The sequence below is a fragment of the Electrophorus electricus genome, chromosome 15 (assembly GCF_013358815.1).
Source record: "Electrophorus electricus isolate fEleEle1 chromosome 15, fEleEle1.pri, whole genome shotgun sequence".
Taxonomy (NCBI): Eukaryota; Metazoa; Chordata; class Actinopteri; order Gymnotiformes; family Gymnotidae; genus Electrophorus; species Electrophorus electricus.
The window spans coordinates 7,805,413-7,829,082 of NC_049549.1; the positions used below are offsets into that span (position 1 = coordinate 7,805,413).

Consider the following 23,670-nt stretch of genomic DNA (forward strand, 5'->3'; position numbering starts at 1 on the left):
CGGTTTTGTATCCTAATTGGTTTTACTTATAGGGTGCATCAGGGTGCTACCAGTGATAACTACAAGTTATGCCTGAACAAATTCACGAGCCTATTAAGAAACATGGATGTAAAAAAAAAAAAAAAAAAAAAAAAAAAAAAAAAATATATATATATATATATATATATATATATATATATATATATATATATATTTATTTTTTTTTTTTTTTTTTTTTTTTTCAAGAAGATATATACAACATTAATTGAAATGGATGAAAAACCTCTCTGTGAGATTCCATTAAAAATACACAGAAGAGAGGAGCAAAGATAAAATAAAAACAATAAGCTGAGCATTCATTGGTGTCATACATTTCAGTCCAAAGTCACACAGATTAGCCGTATGGTACACATACCACAGATGGTTAAGGGCAGTGGATGGAAGAAGAGGCGCTAGTGGGTGATTCTCACAGCAAAGTTAGTAACCAGGAAACCACCCGGCCTGCCCTAAAACCTGTTAAAATGGTATGAGTTTATAATCAGAGTGATGAACTTTTGTTAAAGTGAAGGAACAGCTTTAAAAAAATGAACAAACAACACACAATATGTATCTCTCAGCACGCGCCGTCCTTCCCAAAGATTCATTTAATCCTCTTTTGAGAAGAATCAGATGTTCAATATGAGTAGTGCAAAAAACAGTCCATACTTTTACATAAGACTGTTACACTCCAAATGATTAATTCAAGTGAATTCAGTTATATTCACTGAAATTCACTATGCTTAAATTGGGCCTGTTTTTATTTAATTATTTTTTTATTTTTTATTTTTAAAATTTATTTATTACTTAATTACTTAATTATTTTTTCCCATGATGCCCCCAGACTACAACTCAAATAAACTCAAAACAGCTCAAACAAAAGCTGCTCAAAGTACTAGTTCTGAGTTTCCTGATGAGGACGAAGGCAAACATGCGTGCTACACATTTCAGAAGGCGCGGTGCTATTAACTGAGCCTCTGTTGCTATGGTAATAGAGCCTAGCCTGTGGGTTATGATGATTCTTGACTGATGCTTGAGGCCTAGTCAGTGTTAACTCCATCTGTAGAGATTCTACACTATGGCTGACTTTTAACAGAGACAATCTCTATATGTGTCTGCCACACAGCTGTCCATTTTGGGCTGAGATAGAGAGGTACTTTGCTGCCAGCTGACTAATTTGTAACAACTTTTAGGAGCTTTTATGCCAACATTGTGAAAAAGTTTGGTGTCTGAGTTGAAATCAGGAAGTTGAGGCTCAAGAAATAGTTGATTGGCTATTTTCCATTTGGTGTTACTGAGCGCTGGTTGCTAAGACTGCTAGCTATAGCTTATATGTATTACAGCTAATAAAATGTTTTTCTGATGCTGCACACCATGTTGCTTTCATCATATGTCTGGCAGGTCCTGAAGAAACCTGGAGAGAGTGTACTATTAAAATTAGCATTACTTTATTTTCCAAATATTTGGATGATTATTGACTGTTGTAGTTAGTGTTGAAACTTAGTTAGCATAATTTTATTCTGTTTGTTCTCAGAATGGTGTGAGAAAAGACAAGCCAAACTAAATGAACACCTAGACAATCGAAAATGAGGACTCAACAAATAAAGAAACAATAATCATATTCTATAAAGAGCACTGTCTTCTGTCTAATTCCTCCCATATTCCCTTTCATGTTACATTTTAAAAAATGTTCAACATTAAACCATATCAATTGCCCATTCTGATTTACTTTCTGAATTGTAAATGTACCTAGTTTGCGTGCATGGAGGCACGGTTCATTCTGGGTGGTAATGCAAACAGTCTGGGACAAAGAGAGTGGGAGTGAGATAGATAGATAGATAGATAGATAGATAGATAGATAGATAGATAGATAGATAGATAGATAGATGGATAGAGAGAGAAAGAGAGAGAGAGAGAGAGAGAGAGAGAAGAGTGGGCATGATTCTGAAGTAGTGCAGAGCTGATTATTAACACTTGAGTAGAGGCAGGAGGAAGGGCAGGAAGAGGAGCCACACTGATTGACAAATGCAGGCAGAGCCATTGATGTCCCTCCCAGTTCCAGGTCCTTAAGACAACAAAAAAATGAGAACATGAGTAGTAAGATTTAACAAGCACTTTAAAAGAGATCAATTAAAGACCAGTTAAGAGACCTTTCTTAAAAAGTAATCTTAAATACTTCCAAAAATGTATATGTATAGTGACAATCATAATCTCATTCATTAAATAATAAATAATGCTACAAAAGTCCAAACAGAAACTGAGAAATCTAGAGAGAATTAGTTTTCTAAAGCTGACAAGGTCCAAACAGGGGAACACAAGGACTTTCTCTGCTCTAACACACCGTAATCAGCTCCTAGAGGGCTCAGTAAATACAGAACGAGGTGATCAGGTATATTAGGACAGAGAAAATAATATTGTATTAACAATGGCAGTAATTAAATTAAAATGTGGAAAATAATCTGATCATAATTCTATTTTAAAGAAGACAGAAAAGGAAAAGCTTCACCGCTGCACCCTATGAGGAGACATTTATTGGTGCATTGTGACATCTGGTGGTATAAAGTATAAAATACACAATAACAAGTGAAGGATTTTCTCTCCATAGCAACAACGTGTTAGATAGGTTGACGTCCTCTTTTTCCCAGACATGTCCTCTATTCCCCGACATGTCTTATTTTTCCCCAGAGAAGTAATTTTTTTCCCCAAACGTCCTCTTTTTCCCCAGACATATCCTCTTTTTAGAAACTAAACTAATCCGGCCAGAGAAATAGCCAGAGAGGACACATTATCTTCTTATTTAGGATATTTTGTATGGCACCTTAACCTTAGGCCTAATCACAGAGCTGATAGAGATGCTCTGAGGGTTGGGCTCATTAAATGACAAAACACGGAGCTGATAGATATGCTCTGCTATTTGTGTTTTGTCCATGGACAGCATGCTTGTGACAAAATAATTTGATAAATCGGCCTATTTAAGCTCACATCCCACCACCTCCACTTTGATTAAATTATTTTTTCAGCTTGTATGTCTAATAAAGCAAATGAAAAACAAATCTGAAAGAATTATAGATGTGAATTGGCTAAAGTCTGTGTGGAAATGTGTATTGGACTACATTCCCACATGTTGCAATTTAACACTGCTATTAGTCCTGTAAATAACCCTAATAAATAATTTTGCTATTTATATAAAGTGGTTACGTGCTACCCTCCCCTATTTCTTTGTAAACAAAATATGGTCACCCTAATTTAGAACATGCATCAAACACTCCTAATCATTACATAATTATTAAATGCAGTGTGTATCATGGACATCATTATGTCAAGAAACTGGCAACAAGTACAAATCACTTGTTAAAACTATGAGCAATATAATCAACACATAGATAGATGGATAGATAGATAGATAGATAGATAGATAGATAGATAGATAGATAGATAGATAGATAGATAGATAGATAGATAGATAGATAGATAGATAGATAGATAGATAGATAGATAGAGACTGTGTGTGTAAATGGCTGATCAGTTAATTAGGTACCTACTCTGTATGTAACAAGCTAATAAAACCTAATAAGCTGATAAAATATTTTACAGGCAGTTATAAAGTCTTTTGCACGTTGAATCCACTATTGCTGGAACCACTATTGTTCAGCAATTGTGGATTAAGGTTTTTCTTGAGTAACCACATTTTGACTAAATGATGCTTTAAAAGCAAACTTGATGCTTTTACCCTGTAAAGGCACTTGTAAATTTCCGCACTATTTTACTACTATTTACGCACCACTTGTAAATACATAAATACTAAATACTATATCGAGACTGTAAGACCAGACAGATCAACCTGTGCACCACCTGGAAATACTATAAGAAAGCTTATGATTCAATGCCCCATATTAACTTTATATATATATATATATATATATATATATATATATATATATATATATATATATATATATATATATATATATATATATATATATATATATACACACACACATACACACACACTATATATATATGTGTGTGTGTGTGTGTGTGTGTGTGTGTGTGTGTGTGTGTGTGTGTGTATATATATATATATATATATATATATATATATATATATATATATATATATATATATATATATATATATATATATATATCATCAAGTATTGCAGGAACCATGTGTGGGGCATTGAATCATAAGCTTTCTTATAGTCTTTCCAGGTGGTGCACAGGTTAGTCTGTCTGGTCTTACAGTCTCGAGTGACTGTTTTATCAACCAGCAGCTGGTGCTTGGCTTCTCTGGTGTACTTGCCAATGCCTTTCTTGGCCCCACTCATGTAGCTGCAATGATGTGTGACAGAATCTTCCATGTTGTACAGAAGTTGGTTATCAGCTGGTAGTTGGAGGGTATGGTCACTTTCTGGAGGTCCTTCACATTTACATTTACATTTTTAACATTTAGTAGAGGCTCTTATCCAAAGTGACGTAAAAAGTGCTTTGCCATCTACTCACAATATATCCTAGCCTGTAGAATAGGTTAGAGTTTAAGATACTATTGAACTAGAATACTGCTTAAATACAGGAATTGATGCTAATACCTAGAAGCCCAAAATATCAGGCCTGTCTGGCTATCAGTTAACCATTCAAGGTGGATTCCATCCCTTTTCAGCTGGTTCATTTGTGCTGCCAGGCACTCATGGAAAGCTGTCAGCTTCATCAGCCAGTAGGCATGGACCATGTTCAGGGCCTGGAGCTGTCCAGCTCTTCATACTTGAAACCCTTTTTCAGATGATTGTTAACATAATGGTTACTGGATTCTGTTCTGGGAGGGTGCTGTGGTCTGCTCTCAGGTTCAGTAATCGCTGGACCTATCAACACAGTACAGCTTTGGTGGGTCTTTTCTCATGCTTATACCATGCCACCAAGAGCACGTTTTGAATGGCTCATAGGAGAACATTCTGTTTATTCTCCTGGCTTCTACTTCTCTTGTGTACCTCCAGAACTGTTGGGCCAGAACTGTTAATGTTTGCTTGGCAGTTTTCAAGGCCTTAGGTATTGACAGCTTGTTGTACTTCATAGGTACCTTCAGCAAGCCTCTCTTTCTTGACACAGGATACTGCTCCTTGATGATGTTCACATTGTAGCCAAGCATTTCAAGTATCACTGTTGCTGTGGTGTATATCAACTGGTTGGTCTCAGTGATGGTCACAGTACTGATCAATCATAGTGCTGCATTCCCATCTTCCAGCAGCTTTTCAGGTACTTTATTTATATAGAAACAGAATGTTTCATACAGAGGTCCTTCATCAGCTGCACAAGCTCCATATATTTATAGAAACTTGGGACAAATGTGTATTGAGCAAGCAATCACCTGATCATCTGATCTGAGTACATAGAACTTACTCAAAAGACCTAATACCCTGCAGGCACACCTATAGAGTAGGTGTACCTAATAAAGTAACTCAGTGTTAGTTGACATGTTACTTGAAACAGCAGGCTTCCATTAACCAAAGATCTCTGACTAAAATGTTTAATGTGAAAGGTGAAAACACACTGCTGCTAGAGTGATCTTTGGTCTCTAATGATTTCAGCTCCAATTGACTGAGACCTAACACCCAACAGATTAGCCTGATGTGTGTTAAATACTATATTGGTGTGTATGTGTTTGTGTGTGCATGTATGAATGTGTGTTACTTACTGTAAAGAAACACACTAGCATTGTGTATTCCCAGACGGTTGGTGGCCACACAAGTGTAATTTCCATAATCATCTTCTGTGACATTAGCTACCAGTAACATGGTACGAGTACCAGTGATCTGAATAGTAATACCTTGCATATTGGACAGCCTAGAGAAAGAGAGAGCAAGAGCGAGAGAGAGCGAGCGAGAGAGAGAGAGAGAGAGAGAGAGAGAGAGAGAGAGAGCGAGAGAGAGTGAGAGAGAGAGAGAGAGAGAGAGAGAGAGAAGGGGAGGGATAAATATGTTAAGCTTAGGAGGAGTCATTAAAATGCATGCAAAACACATAATTAGCCCTGGATAAGCAAGTACTACAGTGTGAATATTTTCAGCATACATTGAATTGTTTGGCAAATATGAACCATGATTTCATAACTTTACAAGTTAATTGGCCTTTGACTAGTGATTGTAAATAGAGAAATGTGTGGGTGTATTTCATGGAAATTATGTGGACAAGTATAAATTATGACACCTCATAAGTGATACTCAAGCGCTTGTTTCCATGCCAGTAAAGAGGCTTATCTTAAATCAGCACTCATGTTGAGATTGTTCTGATTGTTCTCTAGCTTTGAACTTGTTTTGATGTTGTATGATAGTTTCGTGAATCAGATATGGAGATGTTTGTATGAGATTTATGGAGCTCTGCACTTGTTTCTTGGAAACTTTGATGAATAAAGGTGGTTTTCTGTTTGTCTTACCACAGAGTACTTCATGTTTCTTGTTCTTCCAATAAAACAGCTTTCTGTGAGTTTACTTAGATAAAAACGTCATTTGATTCGCTGCAACATTAAAGGAGATGTAAAAAACAATATCATCTCTCTCTGGTAGCAGAGAAGCAGAGAAGGCTCAGACCTAGAGACTTTAGTCAGTAAGATGATAAAAGATTTTAAATCTGTTCACTTTTGCTGCACTCTCATGCTTTTACACAAAAAGGTCAAAAGGAGGAAACCTTTGTGCATTCTGAAAACAACTTAAAAAAAGTCTATACAGAGAAAAAAGGAAAAAAATAGAAAAGAAATAGAAATAAAGAATGAAAGAAAGGAAACAGAGCCCCAAAAGACCAAAAAGGTCATTCTAATTAAAGCAATCTTTGCTGCTCCATATAGAACAAATGTATACAGCTATAAACCTGTATAAAAAAAAAAAAAATGAAAATTTGACCAAATTTAAACTATTTATTGGGGACATAATATGAACAGCTGATTTATCATGTTTAAGAGGAATGTTGGAGCTCTATAACATTAGCGATCAAGTGCTTTAACATGATCTTTCAGAAGGAAGGGATGGATTAAAATTGTGGATCAGAACTACAGATGAATGAATGAGAGTAAGGCTTAGACCCACAGAGTTTATGTGACCTCTGGATTACACATGCAGTGTACTGTACATATCTGACAGGGCTACACAAAATTAACTGTTACTTAATAGAGCTCTTTAGTAATTTTCTTGGGCATATCATCTAACTGCTATAATTCCATGACAGATTACATGTATTAACAGTGTGACCAGTACTTATACCTAGACTAGGACTTCTACTGTATGAACCTGGAATAGGCTTTCATTGCTTATCTGTTCTCAGTACTTATTTTATCTACTGTTTAAATCAAATCAAACCAAATGTATTTATATAGTGCTTTTTATAACAGATGCTGTCACAAAGCAACTTCACAAATGTCCAAGTCCAAGTCTCCAGTGAGCAAGCCAAGGGCAACAGTGCCAAGGAAAAACTCCCTAGAGCATGAGAAAGAAACCCTGAGAGGAACCAAGACTAAAAAAAAGACAATCTCCACAAAACTAAAGTCTGCTCATTTATTTCTTTGATCATTTGTTTGTTTGTTCAGTCAGTATTTTAATTTTTGCAAGACAGTGCAGATAATTGTATCATAACTTCACTGACAGCTGGACCACTACAAAGTCTTCATCCAAGTTTACTGTAATCTTCCCAGGGAATAAATCAGATGAACGACATAAGTAACACAAATGGAATAAGCGTAATAGCGAAATTTTCATCGTAATAGCCCGGGGCAAAATACTGGGCTCTCACAAACATATGCAAATGTAGGCCATAGACAAATTATTGCATTATTTTCATTATTTTACATAACTACAAACCAGCACCAGCAGCAGTTCAGACTAATGCACTCTCTACCACCACTCTAGTGTCAACGTAAAATTATGTATGTAAAATTATGGCCAGCCCATTCTGTTTAGCAATGCCTGACAAATATGAAGGTTCTTTATGTGAATGAAAAGGCTTTTTATTTTTCTTTACAGTGCTTTCTGTATTTCAGTTGTCAGTCCTCAACCTTTAATCCTGATGATGCAAAAATCACTTTTCTGCTTTCCTTAATGACTGGCATAGCCCTTAGCTGGGCTTTGGTCATGTGGAGTGCACAAACTAGCTTCCGGTCATGCTCAGCCTTTGAACTACTGTTCTGGGAAGTGATTGATCATTCCCTGAGTGGCAAGGATCCAGGGCAACAATTGCTGCAAATCAATCAATGGAGAATTTTGTCTGTCGACTACTCCCTCAAGAGTTTCACGCTAGCCACTTAAAAGTTACTTGGAGTATGCTCAAAACAGGAAAGGTTTTAATGAAGCCCTTAAATCCCAGCTACAATGCACAAATGATCATCTTTCACTCTCCCAATTCATTCAATGGTCTATATTCTCTATAAAAGTAAACAACCGTATTTGTGCTCTACCAATGCTTGAGTACCAATCCCATAAAGATCTTTGTGCACCCCTCTGATGGAGAAGTCATGGAAATTGGCTGAGCCAGAGGCACATCAAAGGAGAAACAGGGGTTGTATCTCTACTCTGGACAGAATGGCTGTTTCAAAAATACTTGTGCTGCTTTGCGTCAAGATCCTCAGTGCCTCAAGGGTAACCTGGTTCTTCCCCTACCTGAAAATAGAAAATGTACCATTTGCACACATTTAGTCTGGTGTAATAATATCTCTGTTTCAGCTGTAATACAGTTTAGTACTGCAAAAATATAATTCCCAAGTCAAACAAATTAAAACTGCCGGTAAACTGGAACTACCCATCTCTGTATATAAACTCCCTTTTCACATCAACTGCATTGATGATGTGACTGGATCTGAAGTCACCGAGATCATGTGCCCTCTTGTGTTACACAAGTTTTCAGTTTTTCATTTTGAGACCATTTCCCTGTTAATCATAATCAAATTTAAAGTCAAAGTCAAATTTATTTATATAGTGCTTTTTACAATGGCCATTGTCACAAAGCAGCTTTATCCATGTCTGAGTCCAAGCCCCCAGTGAGCAAGCCAAGGGTGACAGTGGCAAAGAAAAAAACTCCCTAGAGCATGAGGAAGAAACATTAAGAGGAAACAAGACTCAAAGGGGGTCCATCCTCCTCATAGTCTACTCTGCCAGTCTCTTATATTAGGTTACCACTGGCTAGCTAAACCGAATCGAATCCTGCCATCTCATGGTCAACCACAGAATTCATTTACCAAAATAAGTACTGTCATGCCCAGTGTCTGGCTATCCCCTGCGACACTATCAGCATAGAAAGCCTTGATATAAACATTGAGATTTCTCCTGATATTTCTCACTGATATTTCTGATAATGCTTTTGAGTATTCACATATATCAGAGGTTATCACCAAAAGTAAGCCACACTACCCCCACATCATCCATGGCACTACACTACTGAATACTGCTGCCTCGCACTACTCCACCAAAAATACAATGGATACAGCTCCACTTCCAGTGCCTGGAACTAAGGCCATTGATAATTAATTCAAGAGTCCTTGGAATTAATCTAAAATCATCCATCTACCTCTCCTGCAGGACCTGGATTCTTCTTTGTGACCATGTTCTGACTATAGAGGAATCAGTGTACTCACAGTGATGTTTTACTAAACTTGACCTGTAAAGTTTCACTTGTGCTTGCTCCTGAAGAGGCTGAGTGGAAAGATTATTTTGTCACTACCTCTGGGTCTCAACATATAATGCCAAGGAGCTTTAGAGATTTCAGGGTTTTATAATCTTTGATCATTGATTCATCCATGGATTTTGCATGGTAGCTAGTCCCCTCATTTCACTGCTTAAGTGAAAACCCAGAAATCTAAAATGGAACAAAATAGCTTCCACCTCCTTCCTGACCTTCAAGCAAAGATTCACCAGAACCCCTATTTTGAAGTACCCTCCTCACTACCAGAGAAAGACTAGTGGCAATTTATTACAACATGGAACTCCTGCCAACCTTCATCCATGGAGACAGTGGACAGAGTCTGTGGATGGACCCATTCTGGATTTTTAAGTAAAATTAATTGATAGCATTGAATTTTCGTAAAACACAGTCCAATATACCAAATAAAATTTCTTAAAACTACCTCCATACTGATTTTCAGCTATCTTCATTCAACCATTTGCCAGAAATCCCATACTGAATACACAGTATTTTTACTCTGTGTTTACACATGGATCACGACTGTCCTTTTAAAAGGTCTTTTAACAATGTTTAGGATGTAAGATATCTTTAGATTTTGTCACAGAAGATTCATTTATCATTAAAGCAACTGTATGACACCTTTAAACAGCATATGGAATGTTATTAAAGTGTAAAGTTCTTTATTTGCTTGTTCACATTTTATAAAACATACATTCATCTCCTTCATAACAAAACATTCTCAAGCTAATAGCAACAACATAATGTAGTTTTCATGAATAATTGTTCATAATAGGAAGCTACAATTGGTCTGTCTTAGATTGTGTGGTTGCTATTGGGCCATAAATAACTATTTTCTTTGAGTGACACTGGTTAGCACCTATGGAAAAGGCACTGGATCACTTGGTGTTGAGAGGGGCTCTAACAAACCACTTCATGACAAGTGTTTAGGTGTCATCTCAGAAGTGACTTACACAAACAAATATTACTCCCTCAGATGAAAACATAGACATGTCACATGCCTTGAATGGTCACATACTGAGTGAGTGCACAAAACAATAGACTCCTGCTACACTTTGGCCACTAAAGCATAGGGCATGTGCATGAATCCATTTGGTGAAGTTGTCAAAGTCATGGATATTTTTTGTGTGTATAATTTGATTGCCAACACATTTTGACATTGAAAGTAAGAGGCTTACTTTGGCTGAAGTTAATTAAGAGCAATGATAATTCAATATGGATTCAATGGCTACTGGCTACTGGTTCAATGGCTACTAGCATGGGATCCCAAGAAAGAGGACACATTCATGCATGGAATTGATGCTGTAAGCATAAATTAACATTTGTGCATGAGAGAATGCACACTATACATTTACTATATTACTGGATTTACAGTATTGCATTATTTTTCTCAGCATAATCTTTTACCCTGTTAGCAATGATGCTAGCAAGTTGTTGAACATTACCCTTCAGTATAAAACAAAGCATGTTTTGATGTGTTGCCACTTACCCTCTTGATGAGATTAAGCCTGTGTGTCATTGAGACTATTGTGAACAGCCCATCACCACTTCAACCCAGTAATCTGCTCTACTTACGATTGTTGTGAAATCCTCTGCAGTAAGTGTATTTATTACTGTGGTCAGTCCCTCTGTTGATATTTACTAGTGATATCAACTCTCTATGATAAGTGGATTTACTTTAGAGTATTGGCTATGTTTTTATACGTGTTTTTAGTATGATAATTGTATTAACTAGGGTCAGTACCTCTTGTCATCTCGGTACCACTCAAACTCGGGCTTTGGGACAGCTGTGGCATCACACTGCAGAATCCCCTGACGGCCCACCTGTGTCTCTGAGCTCTTAGCATCCTTTATGACAGGAGGATCTATATGAGAGAAAGTGAGAGATAGACAGAGAGAGAGAGAGAGACAGACAGACAGACAGAGCGAGAGAGAGACCACAAACATGAAACACAGGAAGAAAGACTGGAAGAAGACTGGAAGAAGTCCTACATACAACATGGGAAGGTTTGTCAGAGTTCAGCTTGAACATACTTTTTATACATTTAAAATTCTTAAATTTCCTAAATAAATTAATGGCTAATTCATGTCTTCAGTCATATATAGCAACAGTCAGTGGGATATTTACATTACATTGCAGCATTCATTACCACTTTACTTCCAAGGAAAATCTATGTAAACACTCACTAATTAGTGTCATGGATTTGCAGTGGATTGCTCAATAATCAGTTGAAAGATGAATTTTGAATAAAAGCTCCAGCCTTTTCCAATGAAAAACTTACAGTTGACAACCACGCTGACATATTTTACGTCGGGTGTTGCTACGTCATTGCTAGCCTTGCATTCGTAACGACCAGCCTGCATGCGCGTGATTCCGGATATTTCCAGATACTCGCCCACATCCAGAGTCTCTGCTGAAAAAACAGAAAGCAATCTTGATCATCATACTCATTGTCTTCGTCATTAACACCACTAACAGCAACCAAATCCTCTTCATGCAGTCATCATCCTCTTTATCTTCCTCACTATGACCATCACCAACACTGACATGGTAGTAGTTATTCTTGTTTTCATTATCATAATTTCCTTCACCGTCACCACCAATGTCACCATCGCCATCATTAAAACAAACATCATAATTGTCATTGTCATGGTCACAGTCATCATAGTCATCACCACCACCACCAAGCAGTTAAAGTGATCTTAAAGCACCTTCTTGTTGTTTCTGTGCTTTGCACTGACACTGATTAACAAATTTCTGCTGCATCACATGGCAGGTGGCATTAGCCATCCAGTGGTCTGTGATGTGCTGATAGCATCCGCATAATAATGCTGGTTTTTCCTTCTAGCAAACCACCTATTTTGTCCTGACATCTGCAAATTACTTTGAGCAAATCCATTAAGAAATTCATATTCAATTCAAAATGTTATGACTTCACATAACATTTTTATTAAGACAAATGGACCAATTTCAGATGCTCTGATACAGTGGTTTTGGCCTTCTGTTCTGGTTTTGCATGTTTCTAACACTGAGGGGAGGTGATCAGCTTTGATGGGCTGCTGTTTTCCTCCCTAAAGAGAAAACATTCCACATGTTTTGGGCAGTGCTGTGTGAGAGCTGGGCTGACTAAATCTTATGATGGTTCATTTCTGAACCAGTGTTTTAAACTTGTTGATAAAGCTCAGAATGATCATCAAAGCCACAATGAGCAATTGATACATCTAGTAGACTGTTATTAGTGCTACAACTCTGAAACAAGATCGATGGCTCTAATCACACAAATGTCTGTTGTGTATTACAAAGTCAGGACTAGGCCTTTGACAGATGTCACAGAATTTCACCAGACCCTATTAGAGCCTCTAAATTAAATATGAACCCACAAAATCTTACATGTCCTTTGTAAAAGCAGAAATTCTATGGAGGTAATTATGTTACAAAACTTGAGAGCTTGTAGAATGCCCCCAGTTTAGTGAAACACAAATCAGTTTTGCAGCAAGTTTATCGCAAGAAGTGTTGCAAATGTTGAGGAGGGAAAATCTGAAGCTGTGATTTCATATTAAATGGTTCCAAGATTGAATTTGTGTCTGTGGCACCAAAATGAATTTATATGTAAATCAACATTGTTTGTATTTATTTTAGTATTAATTAACACATTTGCACCTTTTGTCTGTGACTATTAAAATACAGTTATGGTAATGTTTTTTTCAGTACAGATTTGTTTTTTCACATCAAAAGTAACATTACAGATTTTTCTCAGATCAGTTCTCAGATCAGATTTTACAAGATCATATTGTGCAATATAATCTGCTCCATAAAATTCAACCTGACATTCTTGAGTAGTTTTTCAGACGCTGTCCAGGAAGATTTTATGTCCTAAATCATGATTGGACATCTGGTCATTTAATTGGCTGTTCCAGCAATACAATCAATCCAATTTAATAAAATTAGACAGGAATAAATCCACACAATCAGGCCTCTGTGGAAGGTGAATGATATTTGATTGGAATAATTCATGCAGCAGCACTTGTCTGCTAAATTTTAAGTGAGTCAAGATTTCAGTGGATTGAAGATGAGGAGCAGTATAAGATGATATTACCAAAGATCTGCTGAGAGTATGCTTGACCTTGAAGTACTCTCCAGCTTCTCAAACACAGCTCACTTTTTAAAAAGACTCTTTCCTCTAAACAGTGTGTGTGCCAGTAGTCTGGTTAAAATAAATACATATTTAGCTGTTTATACCTTTGGTAGTACATGTATGTGTAATTTAGCAATCAATTTAGCAAGTGTAAATGGTTTTAACTAGTTTTTCTTGGTCAAATGCTTAGTTTTAGAAGTCTATGGCAGTCAAATTCTTGGCATGGTATGCAAACCCCATAACCAAGCACTGAAAAAAAAAAGTTTACCCTGGAATGTTCCTTTAATTAGGACCCATCGTTCAGAACTTTTTTTCTGACTCACCACAGGGATCATGGCCAGTGTTTTTGTCATTTGGGTATACTCTGGCTGTATTTTTGTTTAGTTTTGCACTTTATCTTGTAGTGGTGAGGACTGCAATTTGCACAGGAGTTGGCTAATCTTTGAAGAATCTGGTTGATATTGTTGGAGCAGAGAAAAGTATTATTTAGCTACCAGTTACTGGCTTTACATGAACTAAAATGGGAAACTGTGGCCAACTGTGTCAATATTAGAACCTTGTAAGTTCTCATGCTTTAGTTGATTATGGAAAGCAGCTGTTTGCAGAAGTTCACAAATGAAATTCAAATATTAAATTATGAATAATATTAAAATAACCACAAGCCACACATATAATATAAATATGATTTTCCTTTTATGTTTCTTTCTTTCTTTTAAAAGTGAGAGCATGAGGTCTTCTGCAGGACACTGAGCACCAGTCGGGTGCAGAAGTTGTTTGCTACTCGGCTTAGATTAAGAGTTTTTCAGTAGAGCCCCGAGAACAATCATAAACAAGATATACACAGACAGCATAAAACCAGACAATAGAGAATGATATAGGGCAGAGAGAGAGAGAGAGAGAGAGAGAGAGAGAGAGAGAGAGAGAGAGAGAAACAAAAAGAGACAAAAAGAGACACAGCGAAACAATACAGTGAGACCTCAATCCTCTCAGTGCTGTTGAGAGAGAAGGGGTATCTTATCTTTTTTTGTTTCAGTTGGTCAAATAAACAGCGACGCTGTTAGATACTGAAAACTGTGCTCTGATAACATGGCTAACATGCCTCTTTAAGTCTGGTATAAAAAAGGTCCTCTGATCAGGATTTATTTTCAACAGTCCCTATAAACATCCACCAAGACACATACACACACACACATACAGAGACAGCCCCCCTCACCCCCTGCCCCACACACATACATACACACAAACACATAGACATACACATATACAAAACCTAAACACTTTCCCATGCCTGTTTGAGGCACCTTTAATATGCCTCTTTTTGCCTGAGGATAAGAAGCAGGTGCCTTCCTTACACCCAGCTTCACTTCTGATTGGCTGTTCTGATCTGCACTACTCTGCTGGAGGAAGGTTTCAGCCGGCTGTTGAAACAGCTGTCTCCGTGCACTCTCCCTGCTGCTCTTTATTTTCAGTCCATCTGATTTGTGTACAAATGTCAAGGCAAACATTGAGATGGGACATCACATGACCAGATGGTGTCTTTGCTAATTAGGAGCACTCGATATCACGCCCTCTGTCTGTCTCCATCCATCTGATGACCACAACTCCTGCTCCCACCTCTGTCAAAGCTCAACCACTGTCTCAACCACTGTCTGCTGGGAGCACATCTGACACACAGAGGTTATAGGGTAGTGAGTTATAGGGTAATTATACAAAGATGGAGACAATCAGTGGGGCACCTGCCAAATCTATGAGCAAATAAACAAAATAAACAAACAAATCAATGAGTAGATGAATGAATGAATGAGTGCCTGAATGAATATTTTATTAGAAATTATTTCACAAACACAAGGCTACTGTAAATGTAATCAGGGAGTAAATAAGCATTCAGCTGAATGAGAATATCATAATTTTTTTTAACATAATCCATTAGATCCTTTTCCTTTTCAGCTCGCTTCCAGCAGTGTTATTTCAGTAACATTTATTTAAAATTTAATTATGGTGAAACTGAAATACCTTTCATTTGCCAATGACACAATTTGTCAATAACCTTGTGTTGTATTGTTTGTTCAAGAAAACACATGTACATTCCAATGCACAATTATGGAACATTTCATGGAGCACAGTGGAATTCCTCAGTGCTGTGAAATGAGTAATGCTCCATCAGAACTTTACAAAGGCAAACTGAGCACTACTACTACTCACAATGGCCAGGGAGGTGTGCGCCATCAGCTGCCACTGAGATATGTACACGAACAAAAACGCTTTCGATATCCATAGTGCTTTGAAATGTCAAAAGCAGGGGAGGGGAGGAGAGGTGAGTGCACATCCTGCAGTGTGTTGGTCGGTTCTGGTAGTCAGGGGCATTGCTTGTAGATCAGCACAGGAAGACATGTGCCTTCATTTAATGCAAATTTTAAACACTCATCTATCTCTCTGCTTCTCTCAATCATTCACATGCACTCACTCTCTGATGTTTTATCACAGCTTGTATTTAAAATCTTGCTAATGCAGTGAGAGTGACAGTGGTGGGTGTAGGGGTATAGGCGTGTGTATTCTTGTGTATATTGTTAAACCCCACAAAGATCTAACCAATGCATATCTGTGTTCCAGTGAGTGCTACTGCAGCAGGACTAAAAGTGACCAAAGGGAGAAAACTGAGTGTGAAACTCATTTTCCAGTCTACATAATTATCCCATATTGTCTCATACACATGTTATTGTGTGTGTGTGCACATTAGGGGACAAGACAAAAGAGGAAAACACACACTGTGCTCTGATAACATGGCTATCATGCCTCTTTAAGTCTGGTATAAAAAAAGGTCCTCTGATCAGGATTTATTTCCAACAGTCTCTATAAACATCCACCAACACACACACACACACACACACACACACACACACACACACACACACACACACACACACACACACCCACACCCACACCCCCCCCCCCCCCCCCCCCCACACACACAAACAACTGGAAAACGCGACCTCTTTTTGGGCTTATAGTTATTGACTCTGTTGACTTACAGAAACATACTACATTTAGTAGTTTTGTATTGGGACAGTTGGCCAGAAGAGTCCTTTTGTTTTCCTGATTCAGCAAGTCATTCTGCTGTTCACCACAAGAGGGCGCCAACCAGTGAAACTCAACATGCTCAGCACTAGCCTACATAAATGCATTAGACTTAAATATAGCGCAGGGTTATATAGCGTTTATGATCATTTGATGGATAAATTAAATTTGATTTCCATTATATTTGATAATCTAAGAATTATGCCTTTAAAAAACTGTTCAGTCAAATCTGTGATGTATTTCCGTGTTCTTTGATCAGGTTTGAAGGTTTGTTTATTAAATGGTTTTGTGGTTACACAGTGTGATTCTATATAAAGGACAGATGGAAGAAAATTATGTTGGGCATCACTGCCCAAAGGAGGTCTGCCAAAGTGGACACTACAATCTAGCCACATGTATCAGAGGCTCTGTTTAGATTTCCCATAGATTCCTATTTCTGCTGCTCTTTCCAAATGAAATGTCTTTTCAAGTAAATCATGGAATCAAAACAACTTAAATTGCTCAGTTAATATAGCATATCAAACCTGAATTATAATTGATTGGATTCTCTGCAGGGGGAACCCCTCCAAAAATGTAAAATAAAAAACAAATATATAAATAAACAAACCAACACAGCACTACATACTTTTTTTTGGTTTCGGCGAAAACTGTCCGCCTGTGTCTCACCTGAGTGAAAATAGTCAAGTCTATAACTCAGAAGCAGTGCCCTCGTGTGGATGTCATATGTACTACAAAGATTTTCTAATTCCAAGACAAAACAAAAGCCATGTGATTAGTTATACAAAATGATTCTAAACTGCCTTCAATAGAGAGAACAAAAGTAGGAGACTGCAAAAAAGTATTTTACAACTACGACTACTACTACTACTACTACTACTACTACTACTGTTATTATTAGTGAATGTGAAACAGAATATTATATGCATCAGTGTAAGCAATAAATAAGTTCTCACAGTTCATTCTCAGTACATTATCACAATAGTTCTCACAGTACATTCATGTGCATCCATGACTTCATGTTCCAATCCAATATATATATATATATAATATAAGAGACATCTCCAATTTTTTCTTAAATCAGCATTTCCACATGTACACCAGGCATTCCATTCAGGTGTTTGTTGAATTCTTTCACAGACACACCTCATTCTACTTAATGAGATGCTGAATAGGTGATCACCTTAACAAAATCCTATTCTAATGAGCAACAGTATAAAAACCACTGCTGCTGTCATCACTATTCTCTTGTTATAGAACCAGCTGGATGGGAAAAGCAGTGTTAGGACTATCCAAATAGTAAGCATAGTCAAAATACAGCTAAAGACCATGAAAAGAAAGGTTCTTAATGAGGAAAAGAAGGGTTCAATTCTAGCTTTACTGGCAGAGGGATACAGTGAATGTCAGGTTGCTTCTATCTTGAAAATTTCAAAAACTATGGTTCATCAGAAATAATATCAAGCTGCAAATACATGGAACAAGAGCTACAGACTGGCAGAGGTCAAAAATGACTCTCTACTGACTGTGATGATCACCACCTCATTCGAATGTCACTTAACAACCGTAAGATGGCGTCAAGTGACCTACAGAAGGAATGGCATGCAGCAGCTGGGGTGAACTGCACAGCGAGGACAATTCGAAACAGGCTTCTGGAGGCAGGGCTGAAGTTGTGCAAAGCTAGAAAAAGCCCTTCATCAATGAGAAAGAAGAGCCAGACTGAAGTTTGAGAAAGACTGTAAGGATTGGACTGTAGAAGACTGGAGTAAGGTCATCTTCTCTGATGAGTGCAATTTTCAGCTTTGTCCAACACCTGGCTGTGTAATGGGGCAGTGGTAGCTCAGTGATTAAGGTTAAGTGGTTAAGCTACTTGACTTATAATTGAAAGACTGTTGGTTCAAACCCCACTGTTGGGCCCCTGAGCAAGGCCCTTAACCCTCAAGTTGTACTCAGTTATTATTGTAAGTTGTTTTGGATAAAAGTGTCAGCTAAATTTTGTAAATGTAATGGTTAGACAGAGGCCTACAAGCCAGAGTGTCTTGTATTGTGATGATTTGAGGGTGTTTCAGCAAGGCTAGAATTGGGAAGATTTGTCTTTGTGAAGGACACATGAGAGCAAGCCACTTACAAAACTGTGTTGGAAGAAAACTTGCTTCCTTCTGCTCAGACAATGTTCTCCAACTCTGATTATTGTTTTTTTCAACAGGACAATGTTCCATGTCACACAGCCAGGTCAATCAAAGTGTGGCTGAGGGACCACCAGATCAAGACCCTATCATGGCTAGCCCAATCTCCAGACCTGAATCCCATTGAAAACCTCCGAAATGTGATCAAGAGGAAGATGGATGGTCACAAGCCATCAAACAAAGCCACGCTCCTGGAATTTCTGTGCCAGGAGTGGTGTAAAGTTACCCAAGAGCAATGTGAAACACTGGTGGAAAGCATGTCAAGACGCATAAAAGCTGTGATTAAACATCAGGGTTATTCCGCCAAATATTGATTTCTTGACTCATCCTAAGTTGAAATTTTAGTGGTGTTGTTTATAAATGAATATGAGCTTGTTTTCTTTGCATTATTTGTAGTCTGAAATTTCTGTAACTGTTTTGTTATTTTGACCATTAGTCATTTTCATAAAAAAACATGCTCTAAAATACAATATTGTTATCTGGAATTTGGAAGAAATGTTGCCAGTAGTTTATAGAATAAAACAAAACTGCTCAGCCTGGTCAAACACATACCCATCAATTGTAAAACTAGAGAAACTGATAATTTTGTAGTGGTCTCTTATTTTTTTTTCCAGAGCTGTGTGCATATGTGTGTGTGTGTGTGTGTGTGTGTAGGTGTGTATATATATATATATATATATATATATATATATATATATATATATATATATATATATATATATATATATATATATACACACACACACACACACACACATATACACACACACACACACACACACACACACACACACACATAGAATGAGTAATGATCCAAATGCACTGAACGTATAGATTTACCCACAGCTACAGATCAATTCTGTTCAATTAATCTCACATCGCACATCTGTTTTACTATGCTGCACAATAAGTACAACAGGACCTGAAACAAAGCAATAGCATTTTTCTCACACCAACATCACACATAGGCAGACAGACAGACAGACAGACAGACACACACACACACACACACACACACACACACACACACACACACACACACTGATGCAGGAAGGTGGAGAGCAGTAAGTATGTCTATGTGGTATATAAATGTTTTCCCTTCTCCTCTGCAACGACTGACTCAGACAAACAAAAATGATGGAACATTGGTGTTAAATGACAGGCAGGCAGAGTGAGGGCACAGAGCGACAGAGGCTGCCAGATGAGTTTAAGGGGTGAAACCACAGTTTAACAGGAACAACAGGAACATCATCACCAGCCTGACACTTTATGTCATGTTCACACAGTTCAACACATGTTCACACAGTCAATACTACCACATAATGGGAGTGAAAATTCCATATTTTACATTTAATAGCCTATGTTTTGCTTACTGCTTATCATACACTAAAAAGGTGTATGTAAATATCCCCCCACATATAGTGCTTTTCTGTCTGGCACGCGATCGTCTTATGGAGTGGTGGCTTCATTTTGTCAAGGTTTCACACTCCTGCTTCCAGCACACATCTGCTCTGAGCCTGACTGTAGAACAGTGACACCTGCTGTTCAGATGCAGTGGTGCGGTCAGGTGCAGGGGGAGAAATGATGCTCTGTACCATGTCGCTTTGGGTGAGTGTTCAGGAGGACACACAAGCAGCAGGAGACCATGAATCACCTAGTGCCAACTCCCTACTTACATTACTGTACTGAGTAGGATATGAAGGGAAAAAAAATTATCTGAGATCTCTAACCTTATACCGATGTACAGTATTTACCTCGATTATGACATGAATGGCAGGGACAGCTCTGCACTGTTATAATAAAAGGTTTCTGGGAATTGCATTATATTTTTAGTCATATTGCTTTTTATGTAGTCCTAATTCAAATATAAGCCACTGAAAGCCACTGTAAAACTGCATAATTAATAAGGCAGCCTCATGTGGAAATAATCGCTAACGTTTTTAAACCATGCTCCATAACAGAGCCACATGGAACCTGTAAAGTCATTAGCATCAGCACCAGCAGGCTCCTGGAGGGTGCATGGCGGGAAGGTGGCGGCTTGCCATGGCAGGTCACTGTCAATGAGGGGGCGTGGGGTGGCTGGAGGTATTGTGGTTAGAGATCAGGCACCTGGCACTGTGGGGAACACAGAGTATGCAAGTGAAGACACAAGTGGTGCCAGACCGATGTGTGGAGAAGGATCAAACCCAGCAGAGCATTTCAAACAAGAGATCACAATCTGAAGAAAGTCCCCTGGAAGAAACGCTTTTATTCACTGTACGCAAGCAGGCACTGAGAGATATGCTTTCATATATATTTTCATACACAAACACACACATTGTATTTTCCTTTTTTATAATTATTTATACAGTTATCATTAATTGCATCGTGTTCCTTTCAAATCTTCTCTTTTCTGCATACATTTTCACTCTCTGTGCGTCAGTATGTGTATGTGTATGTGTATATGCGTGTGAGGCACTGCAGGGTATGTCAGTGTTAAACTCAATGTTAATCTGTCTCATCTCCCATGCATTTAGCACAGAAGTCATTCTGCTCACGTTCGGCAAAGCTCCACACTGAAGCTTCTTTGCCAAGCCCAGCCCCCTCCAGCATTATCAGCACCAGCTTCATTTCTTTAATTAGTTTAGTTCTCTCTACAGGTCGGCTGGGGAGCCGTGATTTGGGCAGACCACTCATGAGGAAGTTGAAAGGCGCTTCGGAACGTTAGAGAACAAAGCTGAGGGAAAGACACCAAGAAGCAGCCATTGCACATGGCATCTGCATTTTCAATTGCATGGCCATGCATTATTCATAAGCATCATTTAACCACCATGTGGTATGTCGCTGTTTATTTATTTATTTCCTCCAAAATACTAATTTATGCAAAGCAGTGGGATAGAGAAAGCGTTCCTGCGAATGGCAGAGTACAGAAGTGGTGTTTAGTGCCTTTTGTCTACATCAAATCCCTCTTGCTTTGGGAGGTGTTTAGATGGAAATTCAACTCTTTTATCTTTGTGGACACTCCACATGAACCCCCTACTCCTTCCTCTCCTCACTCGCCCCTTGTCTTCATGAAATGTTACATTCATGAATAAAACCATGAACTTTTTTGGAAAATTGGTATGGTTTGCTCGAGCAATAAACAGTGGAAACCATGGGGAGGTGTCAATGCTGCATTCAGCCTGTGTTATATAATACTCATGAGGATTCTTAATGGCATCCACAACACATTTCCACTCTGTTTAGTTTCATTTCAATCAGTTTTATTTAAATTCAAAGAGCTTTACTGCTCTGACTGTATATTGAGGTTTTTGATTGGAGTGGAAAGGATGACAAAGTTTTTATTTCATATAACTTCCAGGTTCCTGCTTTGGTTCCAATGAGCAGTTGAAGGGACAAAACAGAACATATCTGAAAAAGATGCACTTTGGAGCAAATGACACTCACTTGCATGCATATTTTCAAAAGGCCAAATTTAAAGTTGGCTAGCTAGTGTGTAACAACGGCACTGAGATTTCGCAACTATGTTTTCAGGAGGTTCCAAAGTACTTCTGCATGTTAGTTATCATCTTTAGATTTGATCAGAAGCCTCCTTGCTCCAGGAAATGTACGAAAATGAAAATGTATTAAAACTTTATTACAGCACTCTTAAGGTCATTGGTATACCAAGTACCATAACAACATGAACACCTAGAGAGAGAGACCTTAACCTCAGTAAACAAGGAGGTAGATATGTGAGTGTGTTGGTGTGGATGGATGGAAGAATGGACAGATAGAAAGGCAGATAGATGCTTGCGGGGACTGGTGATAATGCCAAATCATGATAAAATGTTTATTTCTGTTTTCCTACAATCATGGGGAAAATCCCCCCCCCCCCCGCCAAATGGCAGCCCCTCCATACACACAAACACCCATGAACTTGTCTCAAAGGCCAGGCATGAAATAGAATTGTCTTTTATATTTGTGCCTGAACCTGTGAGATGTTCATCATTTCTAGATGTCTGTATGCTTTGTGTATGCTTTGTGTATTTACTCTTGAGAATCATTGTGATACCAGAGCCTTCAAACACAATCCCTGCAACTACAGTTAGAATCGCGACCCAAAAGTGCAATGTGTCCCTCTCTGGAACAGTGCTGACCTCAGAACAGGTCTCTCAGGCCATTTATAACTGTGTTCATGGAGATATGAACCACTGGGAAACCACTGGTCCCAGATCAGCACTCTTACAGAGTCTGCTCATGGTCAGTCTAACTGCTGCAGTCCTGCTACCTTTCACATATTGTTATGCATGCTGGTGTTTCTGGCCTTTAATACACTGAGACCAGTCTACTCCTTTAATGCCATGCTTTTAGGTGCTTTATTTTATGGCTATTTTAATGTATACTTGGTATGTCTGGGCCATAAATTATATCAGCTGGGAAAAACTAAAGCAGACCATTATAGCTAGACAGCTATGAGACTATATTTTGTCTACTGTAATCCATCATTACACGCAAGGTCTGCGTTTGTATAAAGGAAAAGTGTATCATCCTAGTAACCACAGCAGATTCATTTCTTGAAAGTGGAAACTTGAAGACAGGGGTGCAACAATACACTGACTGACTTATGTATTAAT

At 38.1% G+C, this 23,670-nt stretch overlaps 1 protein-coding gene across 4 annotated transcripts in view; it reads right to left on the reverse strand.

Moving 5' to 3' along the window:
• Positions 1 to 1,441: 1,441 nt before the first annotated feature.
• lsamp (limbic system associated membrane protein) overlaps positions 1,442 to 23,670 on the reverse strand; it is a 721,293-nt gene continuing 699,064 nt past the window's right edge. For 3 of the 4 annotated variants that reach the window (XM_035534192.1, XM_027016163.2, XM_027016165.2), the window contains 4 exons: positions 11,967 to 12,098; positions 11,429 to 11,549; positions 5,705 to 5,853; positions 1,442 to 2,080 (listed from right to left, as the gene is read on the reverse strand). In XM_035534192.1, coding sequence (XP_035390085.1) covers positions 1,983 to 2,080; positions 5,705 to 5,853; positions 11,429 to 11,549; positions 11,967 to 12,098 — 500 coding nt within the window. In that variant the 3' untranslated portion in view covers positions 1,442 to 1,982. The remainder of the gene's footprint in view (positions 2,081 to 5,704; positions 5,854 to 11,428; positions 11,550 to 11,966; positions 12,099 to 23,670) is intronic. The other variant, XM_027016164.2, reaches the window with a different exon arrangement.